Source organism: Aquarana catesbeiana, linkage group LG02, assembly GCF_042186555.1.
Source record: "Aquarana catesbeiana isolate 2022-GZ linkage group LG02, ASM4218655v1, whole genome shotgun sequence".
In the NCBI taxonomy this organism is placed as follows: Eukaryota; Metazoa; Chordata; class Amphibia; order Anura; family Ranidae; genus Aquarana; species Aquarana catesbeiana.
Window position 1 is genome coordinate 371,732,987 of NC_133325.1, and position 19,348 is coordinate 371,752,334.

Below are 19,348 nucleotides of genomic sequence, written 5' to 3' on the forward strand. Positions count from 1 at the left end.
GCGACTTCAAGTCACACCGACTTCAAAGTGTAGTCCCTTTACTACTTTGAGCTGACTTTGATGCGAGTTGAGGCCCATAGACCTACACAGGCATTCCCTGAAATGGCGTCAAAATTGCGCAACTCAAGTCGTGGCAGCATGAAAGGGGGCCCGCCCTTACTGTTTTACCTGAGATTTGTCATTTTGGCCAGCTACTATTGTGATAAACACAAGCCTCTCCTGTTAAGGTGATTTCTTCTAATTTCCTGCTTTTATCATTACTTTTTCCTGCTCATTGGATAGAGCTATTAATGCTGATTTATGGTCCAGTGAGCAGGTTTGAGGTGAAGAGGTGCCACAAAGCTGGACTGGGAAATACAGGTTTCTTGTCTGGCAGTGTGCCAGAGCCAGGGTGGATAAAAATCAATAATTTTTTTATTTTTATTTTTTTAATTTAACCACGTGCCTACTGGGCACGTAAACCCTTCCTAACCAGACCAATTTTCAGCTTTCGACGCACTCGCTTAATTGAATGACAATTACCCAGTCATGCTACACTGTACTCATTTGAAATTTTTGTCTTTTTTTTTTTTTTTCACACAAATAGAGCTTTCTTTTGGTGGTGTTTAATGGTGTTTTTTTGCACTATGAGACTAAAAATTCTGTTAAAAAAAAAAATGCATTTCTTAGTTTCTATATAATTTTGTAAATTAGTCATTTTTTTCTTCATAAATTTTGGCCAAAATGGTGCCAATCTCTGAAAATTGATCACACCTGAAGTACTGATTAATTCTTGAGACCCTAACAAGCCAGGAAAGTACAAATACCCCCCCCCCCCCCCCCATGGCCCTTTTTTGGAAAGTAGACATTCCAAGGTATTTAGTAAGAGGCATGGTGAGTTTTTTGAAGTTGTAATTTTTTCCCACAATCCTTTGCAAAATTAGGAATTTTTTTTTTTACCACAGAATTGTCATATTAGCAGGTTATTTCTCACACACAGCATATGCATACCACAAATTACACCCCAAATCATGTTCTACTCCTCCTGAGTATGGTGATACCACGTGTAAGACTTTTACACAGCGTGTGGATAAAAAAAATACAGCGCTCGCAACACACACTATAAGTGAAATCAACAAAAAAAATCCAAATAAAAATCCAAATAAATGCAACTGAAGTACACAATGAAGTAGGTGCAAAAAATGCTTCACAAACTTGCAGGAGTACAGTGACACCCCCTTTTGCATCCCCACTCACCAGAACAGGACGACCCCCAGCTTTGCAGTCCAGGGGTCACTTCAGGCTTGTAAATGGTATCCCACACACGTGGATTGGTGTCAAAACATCAGATGGTGGATCGGTGTAAACATCAGATGATAGATTCCAATAAGAGGCTCTCAACAGGATATACAGGCACCCAGAAATGAAGAGGGTGGACTAATAGTGAAGTACTGTTATTAAAGTTTTTAATGCGCATAGGGATCGGTACTTACAAAAAGACGGCTAAAAACAGGCATGGATATAGAGCTGTAGATACAGGAAGCAGCCGTTCATAGCGTGCGTTCCACAGACCGGAAGTGACGTCAATGCGTTTCGCCCTCCCTCAGGGCATCTTCAAGGACCTCCTAGGCAGGAAAAAGCAGCTTAAAATGCACCAAAAACCATGTATTGCACATGCGTTTGGTCGCATCAAGTGATAGAGCATTTATGGTTTCCATTGGCCAGAATATTTATTCTGGCCATTGGATTAAATGCATCTAGCAATTGGGTGCATTCAGACAAAAGTTTTTTTTGTTTTTGTTTTGGGGTTTGTTTTTTTTTGTTTTTTTGCCCAAAAGCTCCTTCCCTGAATGTGCTGGTTAATAAATATAATACTATATATTATATTAATTTTTTTTTTTTTTTTTTTTTATCCTGTAAACACTCCTTCTAATAAGAATGTAAACGCCTATGTGCATGGACACATAGGCTTAGATAGAGGTGCTTTTACAGTCTGAAAAAGTCAAATGCCTATAAAGTGTTTTCTAAGCCCTGTGTGCATAAGCCCTAAAACAAGTGGATCAGTGTAATCATGCGCCTCCAAGTCATTCACTTTGGTCATGCAGGAAAAATGAAATGTATCCTCAGTATATTCAGTGCCTCATGTAGGAATACAATACAAGTACCTTTTGGGATAGGAGACCAGCCGATTAGATGGTGGCTATTATAATGATGGATCATGGTCTGCACCAAGAAAGTCCCACTATTTTCCCGCTACATCAATCAGTCAACAATCCGTGCCCCAGCTTTGAACAAGCACTTAGAGCCCTTTCACACTGGGGCGGGGGTGTTGTTGGCGTAGCGCCGCTATTGTAAGCGGCGCTTTACCGTCAGTATGCGGCCGCTAGCGGGGGGGTTTTACCCCCCCTGCTAGCGGCCAAGAAAGGGTTAAAACCACCGCAAAGCGCCTCTGCAGAGGCGCTTTGCCGGTGGTATAGCCGCGCCGTCCCATTGATTTCAATGGGCAGGAGCGGTATACACTCCGCTCCTTCACCGCTCCGAAGATGCTGCTGGCAGGACCTTTTTTACCATCCTGCCAGCGCATCGCTCCAGTGTGAAAGCTCTCGGGGCTTTCCCACTGGAATTAAAGCAGCGGCTGTTTCGGGTCGGTTTGCAGGCACTATTATTAGCGCAATAGCGCCTGCAAACCGCCCCAGTGTGAAAGGACCCTTGAAGCTGAAGTGTAGCCTGTCAGTATAGTATATCTTGAAACGGTCAACATTTGTGAATAGGCCCAGCTGTCCGTTGCGACCAAAATATCAAAGTAAAATAGTATACTTCTCGGTCCAATGGGTCATTGATCAGCAATCATGGCTCCTCTATGTCCTTGTCCACCACTTGATGAATCAGTGTTAATGCGGCACAAAAGAAGATGTAGCCAGTTAAAGGTCCGCCTGACTGGTTTTGCCAGAACACCAGCTGCATCAGAGGCTATAGCGGCTGTCTGCACAGGCTGCAGCTCAGTGATATATCACTGATATTTTACAAGGTAACAACTGTTTGCAAAAGCATTTTTGTGCGCACAAAGTAGATTTATATCCTTTTGTGGCAGATTATTTTTACAGTAAGAGTTTTGTCCTTGAAGTAGTGAGAAGTCTTAATCTTTGTGCTCTGCATACTTCATTCCTTATTAGGAATCTGTTTTAAAGGAATATAGCAATTGCAACATTAACTTGTTGAATTTCCTTCTCTGCAGATGGGGTCGTGGATTTGGACTTTTGGGTTCCATTTTTGGAAAGGACAGTGTAATGAATCAGCCAAACAGTGTCTTTGGATTTATATTTTATTTACTACAGATGCTTCTTGGTGAGTATTTGTAAAAAGTGGTGTTCTACCTAAAAAGTTTACATATGTAAGTATGAAGGCTACCCACAATGGTTATTGAAAACAAAATTATTGATCTACAGTTTCTTTACAGTGAGAACTGCTAGCGGTCTGCTGATAGTCATCTGTTTGGTCAGTATTAAAGTGGTTGTAAACTTCAGACATGAAATATGAAAAAAGCACATCCTTCTAAATTGTGAACTTGTCTCTCTTCAAAGCCCTGAGTCATTTCTCTCTGCTGCCTAGTTACTGTTATCTGCAGGAGTCACTTCTGGCAGCTTTTTCTGACACCGAGTTAAAATGCAACCCTCAGCCTGCGATTTATCCACAGCTGTGTTGGTTCTCTGTACTGTGTGAAGGGGCATTTGTCCCTTCTCTTCAATCAGGGAGCTGTCTGCTTTGTGAAGTTTTCAGATTCCTGCTGCTACAACTAAAGAGATAGCTGTAGATACACAAATACAACTTTTTTATGTAGGAGGATTTGCTTCATCTGTGTATCACCTGGGACCACTTCACTAGGTGCATGTGAGGGTCTACAGGCACAGACCAGACATTTATGGCTTTATTATGTTTTTAAAAGATGTGCTCCAGGAATGTAGCAAAAACCTACCCTTGCAGTAGGACCCCACCCTGCAAGGGTTTGATGCTCATTTAGACTAGGGTGAGCTGAACATGCAGTGTTATTTACCTGACTCTTCAATCATGCTGGCTTTGGCACTCTTCTTCTCCCTAAAACTCGGGTCTGTTAATCCAGCAAGAGCATGAGCATGCTACCACAGCTCGAAGCATCCTAGAGAGGAAGCTTCGAGGGACTTGTCAAACAAAATGAGGAAGCCTGCTGGAGCCAGAAAGCAAGGCAAGCATTTCTCCTTATCTGTTCATCCCTAGACAAAAAAAGCATATAACACTTGCAGTGTGGGAAGGCAGGGTAGACTTCCTCTGGCTGAGATGGAGAAGCATGCAGTTAACCTCACGAATTCCATCTCAGCCAATCAGAGGTAGCTTTATATTCATAAAAATACAAAGCTTCCTGTGAAAGGCTGAGCAGCACTTGGCCCGAATCGATTTTATTCTGAAACCGGACAGGAAGGTTCAAGGACAGGAACACAGCAGTGTATACTGTATGTAGGATACCACATACAGATTATACAGTGCGGACAGTGGGCATATTTCTTAGTAGAGGAAATAGTGATTGTTTTTTTTGTTTGGGCCAGAATAACCCCAATTTTTTTTTTTTTTTAATGTGAAATGAAACCGGGAGTTAGGCATAACTGACTGGCCACAGGTGATAGAGATGAAACCTTCTCTTACCTTAGTTGTACTTAATTATCTGCAGTCTTCTTTTCTCTACATCCATTCAAAGTCCAGAATTAATAATGTTTGTCTGAGCTGTCAGAAAACAGGACAGAGCTGAAATTACACCCTGTAGAGCTCAGTGAGGAGAGTTCTGAGAGCTGATTGGAGGGAAGCGACACAACCACTGCACACAGGAACAGAGCTGAGGCTATCAGTCACCGGCTGTGTGCTGGAGATCACTTTGTTGGTTGTGTCATTCTTGGTGTCAGAAAAAAACTTGTCAGAAGTGACTCATGAATATAGCTGAAGAATGGGACTGCAGACAGAAATGACACTGTTCTGAATCGAGACAAGTACACATTCTAGAGGGACACACTTTGGTCATATTAAATTCATGCTTGAGCTTTACAACCACTTTAACTGCTTCCTGCCCGGCCTATAGACAAATGATGGCCGAACTGGAGCACTGCTGTATCGGGTAGACGTCATATGACATCCTCTGTCACATGCCTTGGTTGCGCAGCTGGCTGTACCTATCTGTCACCCACTGTGTCCAACAAACACAGCAGAAGACCCAGAATTGTACCGTGCCTGCCCCAGTACCTTATGTATGTTCTCGATCACATCACAGTTGTACCCAATGAATGGCTTTCATTCATAGCCATTCATTGTGTCCTATTGTGGTGATCTCTGTGATCACATCTCTGTGATTAGTCAGTGATCACATGGTACGGACAGAGCCAATCACAATGCATGTGATAACTGTGATAGTACACAATGGCTATGAATAAATGGATGCCATTCATAAGTGATTGTTTTTAACAGTGATCATCACTGCTTTTAAGCAGTCGTGTGTGTGTGTGTGTGTGTGTGTGTGTGTAAAAAAAAAAAAAAAAAAAAAAAAATGATCACTTCCTCAAAGTAGTACAGTGTCACTGCACAGGTCACAATAATTAAAAAAAAAAAATTAAAAATATAAACCGCTTTAAAAAAAAAAATTCTGAATGCCATCACAGGTCAGTATCAATGATCACTGCCACACCAGTCATATGATGACGCCGTACTCTTTTAATGTGTGTGTGTGTGTGTGTGTGTATGTATGTAGATATAGATATATAGATATATATAGATTATTCTCACCATGCCTCTTACTAATAATTGGAAATTGTACTGTGCTGGCATTTTAAGGGCCTCAAGAAGTGAGAGCCTGTCAGTACATTGGGATTGATCAATTTTCAAAATATGCCATAGTTTGTAGACTCTAACTTTCACGCAGACTAAATAATATACACTGATTTGGGATATTTTTACCAAAGAAATGTAGCAGAATACATCTTGGCCTAACTTTATGAAAAAAGATTATTTATTAGAAATTAAGAACATGGTTTTCCTTCACAATTTTTTTTGTTTTTTCATTCATATAGCAGAAAATCCAGTGGTGTTTTAAATACCACCAAAAGAAAGTTCTCTGTCAAATGATAAAAATTTTATTTGGCTACAGTATCGCATGGCTAATTGTCATTCAAATTGCGACAGCACTGAAAAATGGCCTAGACTGAAAGGGGTTGCAAGTGGCAGGACTTAAAGTGATTAAATGAGCTTTGGCCCAGAAAATAGTGCAGTTTCTGGATCATATGCAGATGTGACTTATTCTTGTGTGATAAAGCTTTAACTTGCGTTTTTGAATGTCACGGCAAACTGTGTTCAGACAGTAGTTTTTGGATTTCTTCCTGAGCAGGGTGGATTTGATTTAAATCAACTGAATTTAAATCGTAATTTTTAAAGAGCAACTGTCATCTCTGTCCTGCAGCGGCTTCTCCTCTGACCTGCTGTTGACTCACCGACAGTCCCATTCACTTTAATGGGAAAGCTGGTGATGCGGCAGTGACACAACAAGGTGAGGCATGTGGCGGTAGCAGGTGAGTGGATGCCCGCTAACAGGCGCTGCCATGATGGATCTGAAATGACAGGTGCTCTTTAAATCTAAGGACTCATTCTTGCTGGTAGTTGAGAAACCTTTCATTTTGTTTGCAAATATTTTAAAGATTCTATCTACAATAATCTGTCAGGTTAGTAAAACAGCGATATCAGAACTGATTCAATCGTACATAGATTTGCAAAACAATGAGATAAAGGAATATTCCTGAACTTTGTTTTATCTCATGGTTACTGTGAAATTGTATGAATGCATCAATGCCGTGCATGTTATCTCAGCTTGCAGACCTTGGATTCATTGAGTTTCCCAAAAAATGTAAATATTGCAGAATATACAGCCTCATGCTACATAGCTAAGCTCCATTTCATGCTGTCATATGTTTATACTGAAATATTAACAATTTTATATTTATGGAAATAAGTAAAATCCAAAAATGAGGAGATTGCCACGTGTTTCCACAAAACAACTCAAATTCTTTTATCCGTGCTAAGTTGAAGACAAAAATTATATGAACAAATATGTAAAAAAAAATAGATAACAACATAAATTTTGTTTTCCAATGCATTTTCTGCTTAACCACTTGAGGTCCGGGCCATAGCCGAATGACAGCCACAGCGCGGACCTCAATTTCTTGGAGGCCGTCATGGGACGTCCTTCCCTGTGCACGCGCTGGGATCACTGAGTCACGGAGACTTGGTTGATTACAGATCCGAGTAAGGGGCCGATCCCGGCCCCTTACCATGTGGTCAGCTGTCAGCCAATGACAGCTGATCACATGATTTAAACAAAACCTTGGCAATCCATTTTTTTCTCCTCACGCTGACAGCGTGAGGAGAAAAAAAAAAAAAGCCGATCACCGGCTTATTTTAACGGGACATCGGTCCCGAAGAGGAAGGAGGCACATATGCCTCATCTGTGCCTGCTAGTGCCGCCTGCCATTGCCACCTATCAATGCCCACAAGTGGTGCCAATCAGTGTAAGCAATCGGTGCCCATTATTGCCACCCATCACTGCCCCCCATCAGTACCCATCACTGCCACCTATCGGTGCCCATCAGTGCCGCCTCATCAGCGTACATCAATGAAGCAGAAAAATTACCTGTTTGCAAAATTTTATAACAATATAAAAAATGTTTTTAAAAATTTGGTCTTTTTCAATTTTTTTTTTTTTTTTTAGCAAAAACTAAAAACCACAGAGGTGATCAAATACCACCAAAAGAAAGCTCTATTTGTGGGGAAAAAATTATAATTTCAATTAGGGTACAGTGTTGTATGGCCGCGCAATTGTCATTCAAAGTGCGACAGCGCTGAAAATTAGTCTGGACAGGATGGGGGTTTAAGTGCCCAGTAAGCAAGTGGTTAAACATATCCTATAACCAAACCATTCACTAAAAATAGTTTCATGAAAAAAATATATCTTTTTCGCGCTCTCTCTCTTTTTCGCGCGCTTTCTCTCTTTTTCGCGCGCGCCCTTTTTCTTCTCTCTCTCACATACATAAATTATATTCTATACTTACCAAAACTTTTGAGCTCTTTTGTTTGACAAGATGTCTCCTGGGTATCCCAAGGGAACTTTCTTTATCGTACATCATGGGACACAAAGCTCCATAGTAATCTCTATGGGGGTATATAGGCACCTTTTAGGTGATGTACACTGGTATACCCAATACAGGAAGTTGATTCCCTATATAACCCCTCCTCCTACCAGCAGTACCTCAGTTTTTTCGCCAGTGTCTAAGGTGTTGGTCACGAGTGAAGATGTGCGCTGGAAGGATCCTTGCTGGATTTAAACAGCCTCCATAGACTGGATCCATCCAAAGTGCCACTGAGGCCAAGATGGATGGTACCCAGGCCTCCTATACGAAGCACGAGGTTTTGCCTGTAACGCCTCTCCTTGCAGGGCTGGACCCCAGGACCCAGAGCTTTTTGGTCATGCTTACATTACCTAAAGATTTTCCTGGCGGGGTGCTAATACAGGTCCAAGGGAGTGGAACCCCAATAAAAAGGGACCCTTGAAGGTTTGTTAACATAGCCCGCCGTGATGGGTGAAGTTTGGATCCGTCTGTCACAGCAGTATCCTGCGGCGAGGATAAGGTAAGGGAAGAAGCCTAGGAACTGTAAAAAGCCCACCTATGGTTTCTTCCATGAGTAAAATGTCATGCCTTAAAGTCTCCACTAGATGGAGTGAATGCACATAACTTGGTACGTTGCTCTGTCAGCACAGTGTCCAGCTAAAACAGCAGGTGTGTGGTCTCAGCAGCCAGGGGGAATTCCTAATCTTGAACAAAGTTTTGTATGTTCTTTTCCCCCCTGGGGGAACTACAGCAGTTTGTACTCAACGCCCACCCGGGGGGGTGCGGCGGCTTCCCCATGTTGGTTTTTATGTCCCCACAGAAGCCCATAAATCACCAGACATGCAGTGTCTCCCTTAGCCCCAATAGGCATACAGTATATGTTCTGTGGTGGGATTCTGTGTGTGAATACCGCGTCCCCAGCCTTCCCTGTTCCTCCCCTCTCACAAGTCTGCACTGGCAGATCTGAATGTCGTCTGCGCGCAGACTGCTGTTAATTTTAAACAAGAGGGGGTGGGATAATGAGCGGAGGGGGCGTGGCTTAGGCATGGGGCCGTGTGCGTGATGTAGCGTCCATGAGGAGCACACTGTGCAGGTGCTGGGGACGCCGAGCAGAGCCTCGCAACTGAGACATTAAACAGACGCTTCTCAAGCCAGGAACTGGAGAGATGGATGTCTGACACACAGGAGTGCTGGGGGTATGTAAGGCAATGCGTACAGGCATTTCCAGTACAGGAAATACGTTTTACTCAGCACCAAGCTGAATTTTATAGCAGCATTGTATTGCTAGACTATTGCTCAGCAAATAGTGCATTTACTATAGAAGGTACCAAATATTCCACCCCCAGGCGCTGGGAACTCCAGTCGTGCCTCCACACTGTCATCCTCTCCTGAAATACCAGATGTGGCAAGCCAGGGTGAGTCATTGGAACCAATTAGTGGTGCAGCTGCTTCTCACGTCTCAGCCCCTGTATACATAACTGAAGATGCATTTTCCACCGCCCTGCTGGGCCTAGAAGGAAGATTAGCGGCTTTAATCGCACCCTCCATCCAAAAGGATAGGAACTGTTAGATCCCCCTCCCCCACCTTAGACCCTCTACCAAGGGGACAGTGGGTAGAGGATGAGGTGTTGCCCTCAGGCGATCAGGAGGAAAGACAAACCGATTACTCTTGCAAAGGAAACAACGGTGGATGAACCCTTTTCAGCATCGCAATCTCAAAAATTGCTGGTGCAATCTCTTATGGAGTGGTTTGTTCCACTTTCAAGCTACCCCTAACGGAGTCAGTTGAAAGTTCAGTTTCTTCTTTGGGTTCCTTAAAACCTTCACAGCCTTTGCATGCGTTTCCTGTCCATGCATTATTAGAACAGCTTATTTTTGCTGAATGGGATCACCCGGGTAAGCATTTTCTCCCTCCAAAGAGATTCTCAGTTCTTTATCCCATGGAGGAGAAATTCACCAAAAGATGGAATGTACCAGGAGTTGACGCTATGATTTCCAGTGTGAATAAAAGTCTAACTTGTCCAGTAGACAATACAGAAATGCTTAAGGATCCCACAGATAAAAGGTTGGCGTTCCTGTTAAAATTCTTTCTTTGGCAGGTGTGGTTACTCAGCCGCTACAATAGACATCTGTCAATCCCTAAAAGATCAGTTTAGACAGGCCCTTAAAGAGGTTCCTGTACAGCAAGCCCGGGATTTGGCCAAACTACTAAGAGCTTTGTTTTTCCATAGACGCTATTAAAGATTCTATTCACCAGGCGTCCCGCCTTGCGCTTGTGCTAGTACACATGCGTAGGATCCTGTGGTTAAAAAAATGGTCAGCCGAAGCACCATGCAAGAAGCTCCAGACTGGGTTTCCTTATCATGGGGATCGGCTATATTGGGATGATTTGGACAAATACATCCAAATGATTTCTAGTGGGAAAAGTACTCTTTTGCCAGTCAAAGAATAAACGCTCTTCATTTAAGCGGACTCTTTCTCCTGCGCCAGGGGCATCCGCCTCTAGGCAGTGGCGACGGCCTCCACCATCAGACTCTAGAGGAAAGCCTCAGGCCCAGGCACAAAAGAGGTCCTGGGTGCGGAAACCTGCAAAACAGCCTCATTATGAAGGGGTGCCCCCTCCTCACCAGAGTGGGGGGAAGACTTCTGCAATACTCAGAAGTCTGGCAAGAGAAAATTCAGGAATGATGGGTCATCTCCACTGTTTCCCTAGGGTAGAAACTAGAATTTCGGGAGTTTCCACCGTCTTGTTTTCTGAGGTCAAATATTCCCAAAGATCCAGGGAAATGGCAGTCTCTTGGGGTGATCATACAAATCCCCACAGAAGAGCAAGGTTTGGGGGTTTTATTCAAACCTCTTTACGGTACCAAACCTGAATGGAGGTGTCAGACCCATTCTAGATCTAAAGAAACTCTTTAGCTCTTTTCGCATGGAGTCGATCAAGTCAGTGGCTTCTATCCTACAACGAGGAGAACTTCTGGCGTCTATCGACATCAGGGATGCATATCTGCATGTCCCTATATTGCCTGCTCACCAAAGGTTTCTGCGGTTCGAGGTAGAACAGCACCATTTTCAGTTTCTAGCTTTGCCCTTCGGGCTAGCTACAGCACCCCGGGTGTTTACAAAAGTTCTGGCCCCACCTCTAGCCAGGTTAAGGGCATAACAGTTTTGGCGTACCTAGACAATCTATTGCTAATAGACCAGTCGGTGGCTCGCTTGGAGCAAAGCATGCGTATGACAACCAGTTACCTGGAAAGTCTCTAGATTGGATTCTCAACCTAGAGAAATCTTCCTTAAAACCGCTGAAAAGGCTGGAGTACTTGGGTCTGAATATCAGACGCCGCTCAGAAAAAGGTGTTCTTGCCTCAGGCAAAGATCAACTCCATAAGAGAGCTGGTGCAGATGGTCAGGTGGAAAGGAGATCCCTCCATTCGCCTTTGCATGAGGTTGTTAGGAAAGATGGTGGCTTCATTCAAAGCAGTTCCCTATGCCCAGTTCCATTTGAGACTGTTGCAAAACAGTATCCTGTCTGCTTGGAACAAAACGATTCAAGCTTTCAAGCTTTAGACTTGCCAATGCGGCTGTCCCTAAGGGTGTCCCAAAGCCTCAGTTGGTTGCTAACACAGAATATGGTGAAGGCAAAATCCTTCAGATCAGTCATCTGGAAGGTGGTAACGATAGATGCCAGCCTTTCAGGCTGGCATGCAGTGCTAAAAAGACAAAATTCAAAAAAAATACTAAAGCGCTGAAATGGATATAAGTGAAACCATTAATTCTGGGACTGTGTCCCTGTGCAAATTATTAAATTGTGACTTGGAAGAAAGCCAAATAATAAAAGCTGCAAAACTTAAGTGTTAAGACACCTAAAACAAAATAACAAATGAAAAATGTGTTGCACTAATATTAAACTTCCAATCAATTTGTGCTCAGTGTATATATAAATCCCCCCAATTGATTGCTTGGAATAAATGTGAGTGTGATTGGGTCATTTACACTAAAACCTATACACTGCAATATTGTGCTCAAAAAATAAAAATAAATGAAATCCCAAATGCCATCTGTGATAATCATTAAATGAAAAATAGGATATAACCATTATATATTGTCCAGTATCAGTATCACGAGTATATGCAATAAAAAAGACATCATTGCGTAATAAACGATTATTTAAAAACAGCAGCACTTCAGCGAGTGTACTCGCATAAGCCTGGATGGAAGACAATCAGCCCCTTGGGGCGAGGCGAATCCTCACACCGCTCGTTACAAGCTGCTGACCAGCCTCAATACTGTGCATCACTGGTGACTCCTACGCGTTGCGTCACCCGACACGTGATTTTTTTCAGTCCTTAAAAAGTCACGTCGGGTGACGCAACGCGTAGGAGTCACCAGTGACGCACAGTATTGAGGCTGGTCAGCAGCTTGTAACGAGCGGAGTGAGGATTCGCCGCGCAATGATGTCTTTTTTATTGCATGTACTCGTGATACCTGAGAATACCCCTCTGGAAACACTTATACAGCAATATTGGGGGATCCTGGTGAATAGATTTTCGTTTTTCATCATATATAGGACTACTCCTATTAATACCGATGAGTGTAATGTATAACTAATACAACTAAGAACGGCTATCAACTAACCTAAAATTGGGAAATTTCGTTAACTTTTTCAACTATATTTCTTATACTGATACTGGACAATATATAATGGTTATATCCTATTTTTCATTCAATGATTATTACAGATGGCATTTGGGATTTCATTTATTTGTATTTTTTGAGCACAATATTGCAGTGTATAGGTTTTAGTGCTAATGACCCAATCACACTCACGTTTATTCCAAGCAATCAATTTGAGGGATTTATATATACACTGAGCATAAATTGATTGGAAGGTTAATATTAGAGCAACACATTATTTTTCATTTGCTAAAAAAAACTACTTTCCAGGGACAGTGGTCAAGAACCGAAAGGACCTTGCCCATCAAAATCCTAGAGATTCGGGCAGCGGGTCTGGCTCTAAAGGCCTGGACCTTCAGGTTACGGGGATGTCCTGTCCAGATCCAATCCAACAATGCCACAGCTGTGACTTACACAAATCACCAAGGGGACACCAGGAGTCTTGCAGCTCAGAGGGAGGTGAACCATATCCTAACTTGGGTAGAAAGGAATGTTCCATGCCTATCGGCAGTTTTCATTGCCGGGAGTAGAGAATTGGCAGGTGGACTTCTTGAGTCGCCAGCAGTTGCTCCCGGGGGAATAGTCTCTTCACCCCGACGTTTTTCAGGCTGTTTGCCAGAAATGGGGGACTCTGCACGTAGATCTTCTGGCGTCCAGGTTCAACACGAAGTTGGTAAACTTTGTGTCCAGGATGAGGGATCCACTCGCATGCCGAACAGATGCGTTGGTGACCCGGTGGGATCAGTTGTCAGTGATTTTATGCATTTCCCCCTATTCAGTTGCTGCCACGACGACTTTGCAGGATCAAGCTGGAAAGAAAGCCGGTTATTCTGGTAGCCCCAGCATGGCCCAGAAGGTCCTGGTATGCAGAAATTGTAGAGATGGCGGTGGAAGATCCATGGTCCCTTCCACTACGGCCAGACCTACTCTCACAGGGGCCAATATTCCAGCCTACCTTACGAACTCTAAATTTAACGGCTTGGCTATTGAAACCCACATTCTGAAGAAACGTGGGCTTTCTGGGTCAGTTATCTCTACCTTGATTAATGCAAGGAAGCCAGCTTCCAGAACTATATATTATATAGTCTGGAGGGCTTATGTTTCCTGGTGTGAATCCAAGGGTTGGCACCCTCGGAGGTATATCATAGGCAGAATTCTTGCCTTTCTACAATTAGGGGTAGAGATGAAGTTGGCCTTGAGTAATATTAAGGGCCAAGTCTCAGCTTTATCGGTCTTATTTCAAAGACCGCTTGCTTCACATTCTTTAGTCCGGGGTTTTATGCAACGGGTAATGTGGCTTAATCCGCCAGTTAGATCACCTTTGAACCCTTGGGACTTGAACTTGAAGTTTTGTCAGTGTTACAAAAACAGCCATTTGAACCGCTACAGCATATTCTTAGTCCTGGCAAGGAAGTTGGTGTTCTTGGTTGCTATATCCTCAGCAAGGAGGGTTTAAGAATTGACCGATCGGTACACTGTGAGCAGAGAGGGGGATGGATGGATGGCTGCAGCGCTGTGGGCTGGATGTGTAGTGCCCACAGCGCTGCACAGAGACATCCAGCCATCCATCCATCCATGCTCAGCCATCCATCCATCCATGCTCAGCCATCCATAATGCTCTGCAATGCTGTGCACTACTCTGCAGTGCCCCCGCACTACTCTGCAGTGCCCCCGCACTACTCTGCAGTGCCCCCGCACTACTCTGCAGTGCCCCCGCACTACTCTGCAATGCCCCCGCACTACTCTGCAATGCCCCCGCAGCCGTACCCTGCCGCTGTATGTGGCCAGGCTGTGGAAGTCTGACACATGTGGTATCGCCGTACTCAGGAGGAGTAGGAGAATCCAGTTTGGGGTGTCATTTTTGGTATGTACATGCTATGTGTTAGAAATATTGTATAAATGGACAACTTTGTGTTAAAAGAAAAAAATGCGTTTTAACCACTTCCTGCCCGCCGGCTGTCATACAACGTCCTTGATTTTGTGCTGGGATATCTAAATGATGGGTGCAGCTACAGGCATCATTCAGATATCAGCTTTTTCAGCCGGCGATTCCCTACACCATAAGAACGATCATATCGGCTGTTCCACTGCTTGATCGTTCTTACGGGAGGTGAGAGGGGATGTCGTGTCCCCATCCCCCCCCCGCCGCCCTCCGGTGCTTCTACCGACTCACCACTATGATCGAAACCAGGATCGTGTTTTGTTTTTTTTTTTATTTTTATTTCAGGCTTCCCAGCCTAGAGGTGAGATGTGGGGTCTTATTATCTCACTGTAAAGAGGACCTGTCATGCCATATTCCTATTACAAGGGATGTTTACATTCCTTGTAATAGGAATAAAAGTGGTCAAAAAAATGTGGTGTTTTTTTTTTTTTTTGGAAAAAAGCATCAAACTAAAATATAAATAAAGTAAAATGAACAATAAAAAAAAATTAAAAATTTTTAAAGCGCCCCTGTCCCCGTGTGCTCGCATGCAGAAGCGAACGCATACGTAAGTCCCGCCCACATATGAAAACGGTGTTCAAACCACACATGTGAGGTATCGCTGCGATTGGTAGAGCGAGAGCAATAATTTTGTCCCTAGACCTCCTCTGTAACTCTAAACATGTAACCAGTAAAAAATTTTAAAGCGTCGCCTATGGAGATTTTTGAGTAGCGAAGTTTGGCGCCATTCTGCAAGCGCGTGCAATTTTGAAAGGGGACATGTTGGGTATCGATTTACTCGGCGTAACTTCATCTTTCACATTATGCAAAACCATTGGGCTAACTTTACTGTTTTTTGTTTTTTTTTAAAGCGCAAAACTTTTTTTTTTTTACAAAAAAAGTGTTAAATTGCTGCGCAAATACCGTGCGAGATAAAAAGTTGCAATGACCACCATTGTATTCCCCAGGGTCTTTGCTAAAATAACATATATAATGTTTTGGGGTTCTATGTCATTTTCTAGCTAATAAATGATGATTTTTACATGTAGGAGAGAAATGTCAGAATTGGCCTGGGAGCTCCAGAACGCCTGAAGGTGATCCCTGCATGTTGGGCCTCTGTATGTGGCCATGCTGTGTAAAAGACTCACACATGTGGTATCACCGTACTCGGGAGTAATAGCAGAATGTGTTTTGGGGTGTAATTTGTGATAAACATATGCGGTGTGTGAGAAATAACCTGCTAATATGACAATTTTGTGGAAAAAAAAAAAAAAACTTGATTTTGCAAAGAATTGTGGGAAAAAATGACAGTTTCAAAAAACTCACCATGCATCTTTCTAAATACCTTGGAATGTCTTCTTTCCAAAAAGGGGTAATTTGGGGGGTATTTGTATTTTTCTGGTATGTTAGGGCCTCAAGATATTAGATAGGCCGTCAGTACTTCAGGTGTGATTAATTTTCAGATATTGGCACCATAGCTTTTGGACTCTATAACTTTCACAAAGACCAAATAATATCCACCGATTTGGGTTATTTTTACCAAAGATAAGTAGCGGTATAAATTTTGGCCAAAATATATGAAGAAAAATTACTAATTTGGAAAATTTTATAACAGAAATTAAGAAAAATGCATTTTTTTTTTACAGATTTTTCGGTCTTTTTTTCTTTTATAGCGCAAAAAATAAAGAACCCAGTGGTGATTAAATACCACCAAAAGAAAGCTCTATTTGTGTGAAAAAAAGGACAAAAATTTCATATAGGTACAGTGTTGCATGACTGAGTAATTGTCATTCAAAATGTGAGAGCACCGAAAGCTGAAAATTGGTCTGGTTAGGAAGGGGGTTTAAGTGCCCAGTTGTCAAGTGGTTAAGGGATAAGATTCCACCTTTTCAAGTCAAAGAGCACTCTACGGTTAGGGCGGTTAGTGCTTCTTGGGCAGTGCGTTGCCAGGCCTCCATGACTCATATCTGTAAGGCCGCAACTTGATCGTCAGTGCATATATTCACCAAGTTTTATCAGGTGGATGTAAGAAGGCATGAGGATATCGCCTTTGGGCACAGTGTGCTGCAGGCAGCAGTATAGGTACTCAAGTCTGGGGGTGCCCTTACGGGTTGTCTCCCTCCTCTCAAATAGCATTGCTATGGGATGTCCTACATAGTGATTACTATGGTGCTCTGTCCCGTGATATATACGATAAAGAAAATAGGATTTTTATAACAGCTTACCTGTAAAATCCTTTTCTTGGAGTACATCACGGGACACAGAGGTCACTCCCCTCTTTCTGGGGTTTAGGTATATTGCTTTGCTACAAAAACTGAGGTACCCCTGGTTGGAGGAGGGGTCATATAGTGAGTGAACTTCCTGTCTTGGGTATACCAGTGTCCATCACCTGAAGGTGCCTATATACCCACACAGTGATTACTATAGAGCTCTGTGTCCCGTGACGTGATGTACTCCAAGAAAAGGATTTTACAGGTAAGCCGTTATAAAAATCCTGTTTTTCCCTAGATATCCTGGAACTTCCAGCTCTTGAGCCTCCTTGATTCTCTGACCTTCCAGCTATGTGTATAGTATACACTTTTATCCCACCCAAAAAGTGGGTGTGTCACTACTACGTAACAACATCAATTGATGTGATGTTTACCATGTAACCATGGCAACGCTAATTAGTAATCCATTTTGGATTTTTTCATAATTCCCACTAGGGGTCAATGTTGTTTTACTTAACGCACCAATTTAATTCCCAAATAATCTTTGACTTAAGGTTATTAAAGAAACTATAAACTATGAGAAGATGTCATTTATATATCACTTTTCCAGACTTTTGTTTCTATCCCTGAGATATAGGTCTTCTAAGAATGTCTAATCCACACAATTGCTTAACCCTCACATATCTTGGGAGTTAAGTAACGCTGCACTAAAGCCTCATGTATTTCAGACTCCATACATTTTAGATTTTTCATAATATTACAAACGTGCATTGTCTATATGAATAAAGATATACCCATATATATTTATGAATATATCCAAATAATATATTGTGACTATTTTGGAGAAAATCTATATCTATAAAAAAAAATTTCAACTCGTGGTTCTCTTGAAATACGAGACATTGGTCTCCTACGATACGCTTATATTTAAGTGTCCAGACCCTTAATTTATGACAAGGGTGGCCAACCTTTTGGCCAACCTTTTGAGGAGCGAGGTTGCGGGCCACAATGAATGGCGGTTGGCAGGTCTGTGTCCACTCTGCATATGTAGAGCAGACACGGACGAGGCCCGCTGTACCCTAAGGGCCCTCAGATCTGCCCAGACAGGACAGATTCCCTTCTGCTTTTTTAAGCAGATCGGATTGCAGATAGGCGAGTATAAACGGACATGAGTGCGTTTTACATCTGCCGCTCTGTAGAGGTGAATGGAGGGTCCGATTGGGTCCGCCTGAAAAAAACAGGTGGACCCTATCAGACCCATCGTGTGAAAGGGGCCTAAGGCTGCTTTCACATTGCACAGCGGTTTACCTGCACCTCAACTGACCTCAATCTTCACTTCTTCCTCAGGATGCCTGCAGCTGGCTGCTGCTGTCCCCATGGCGGTTATGGCTGGTGGCTGCTACTTGCTGTCCTCGGGTGCTGGTACTGCGGGCGGGTGCTGGTACTGGTGTCCCAGATCGTGGGTTCCGTGGCCCTCCATCCCAGAGCATCAGTTTGACAGAAGTATGCGGCTGCAGTAGAGAGCAGAGCCGATGCTTCCTGTCACAGGCGGAGTACATTTGGTATCGCTCTTCCTGTGAAGGAGTCGGCGCTATACAGAAAGCGTCGGCTCTGCTTCCTCTAGCGGCGGCTCAGTTCTTCGCTGATGGCGGGTCTGGAACCCGCAATCTGGGCTTGCCGACCCGCCACCTCAGAGCATGAAGTGGCGGGCCACATCAGAGGGCATGACCGGTTGCGCACCCCTGATTTATGACTTGGGATGATTTGCAAGGAGCCTTCAAGTCTCTTAACCTCCCTGGAGGTATGATTATGTCAGATATTTGCGTCTCAAAGCAGTACAATTATTTTGCGTAGAAATTTGGCATTTATATATTGTAGGTCTGTACTTAGCAATAACACACTTAAATCTGTCCTAACAAGAGTCTAGTAGATATCCCGGGTATGATGAAGTTTGAAACACAAAATCATAAATTATAATTAATTATAAAAATTTCCCCACAATTCACGATCGCTCAAATCTGCAATTGTTGTAATTTAATATTGTTTTTTTCTAGCTGGTCTAAAAGCACTTTTGATGTAAAGGAACACTTTTTTTTTTTTTTTTTTTTTGGTTGCTATGGACAATCTCCAGTTTCCAGGCAGAAAAAACAGTATATATCATATAAAACTGCAAGCAGGGCATTGGGCAAAGCACTGGGGACAAAAGGGATGTGACATTTCATACAGTAATGTAATCTGTAAGATTAGAGTGTACTTTATGTATTATGATTTTTCACTTTTTTGAATTTGGCACCGGGCTCCGCCCCCGTGCGTCGCAACGCTAGCAGGGAACACGTCCTGGCACACAGAGGCTTCGTGCAGAGGACAGAGCCCGCAGACACAGCGGGGGGGACATT

At 43.0% G+C, this 19,348-nt stretch overlaps 1 protein-coding gene across 5 annotated transcripts in view; it reads left to right on the forward strand.

Annotated features, from left to right (window-relative positions):
* VKORC1L1 (vitamin K epoxide reductase complex subunit 1 like 1) overlaps nt 1–19,348 on the forward strand; it is a 120,542-nt gene that overhangs the window by 38,904 nt on the left and 62,290 nt on the right. For all 5 annotated transcript variants that reach the window (XR_012241635.1, XR_012241634.1, XR_012241636.1 and 2 more), the window contains exon 2: nt 3,215–3,324. Coding sequence is in view for 2 of the 5 variants with exons in the window: in XM_073615105.1 (XP_073471206.1) it covers nt 3,215–3,324 (110 nt within the window). In the remaining 3 variants the exon portion in view is untranslated. The remainder of the gene's footprint in view (nt 1–3,214; nt 3,325–19,348) is intronic.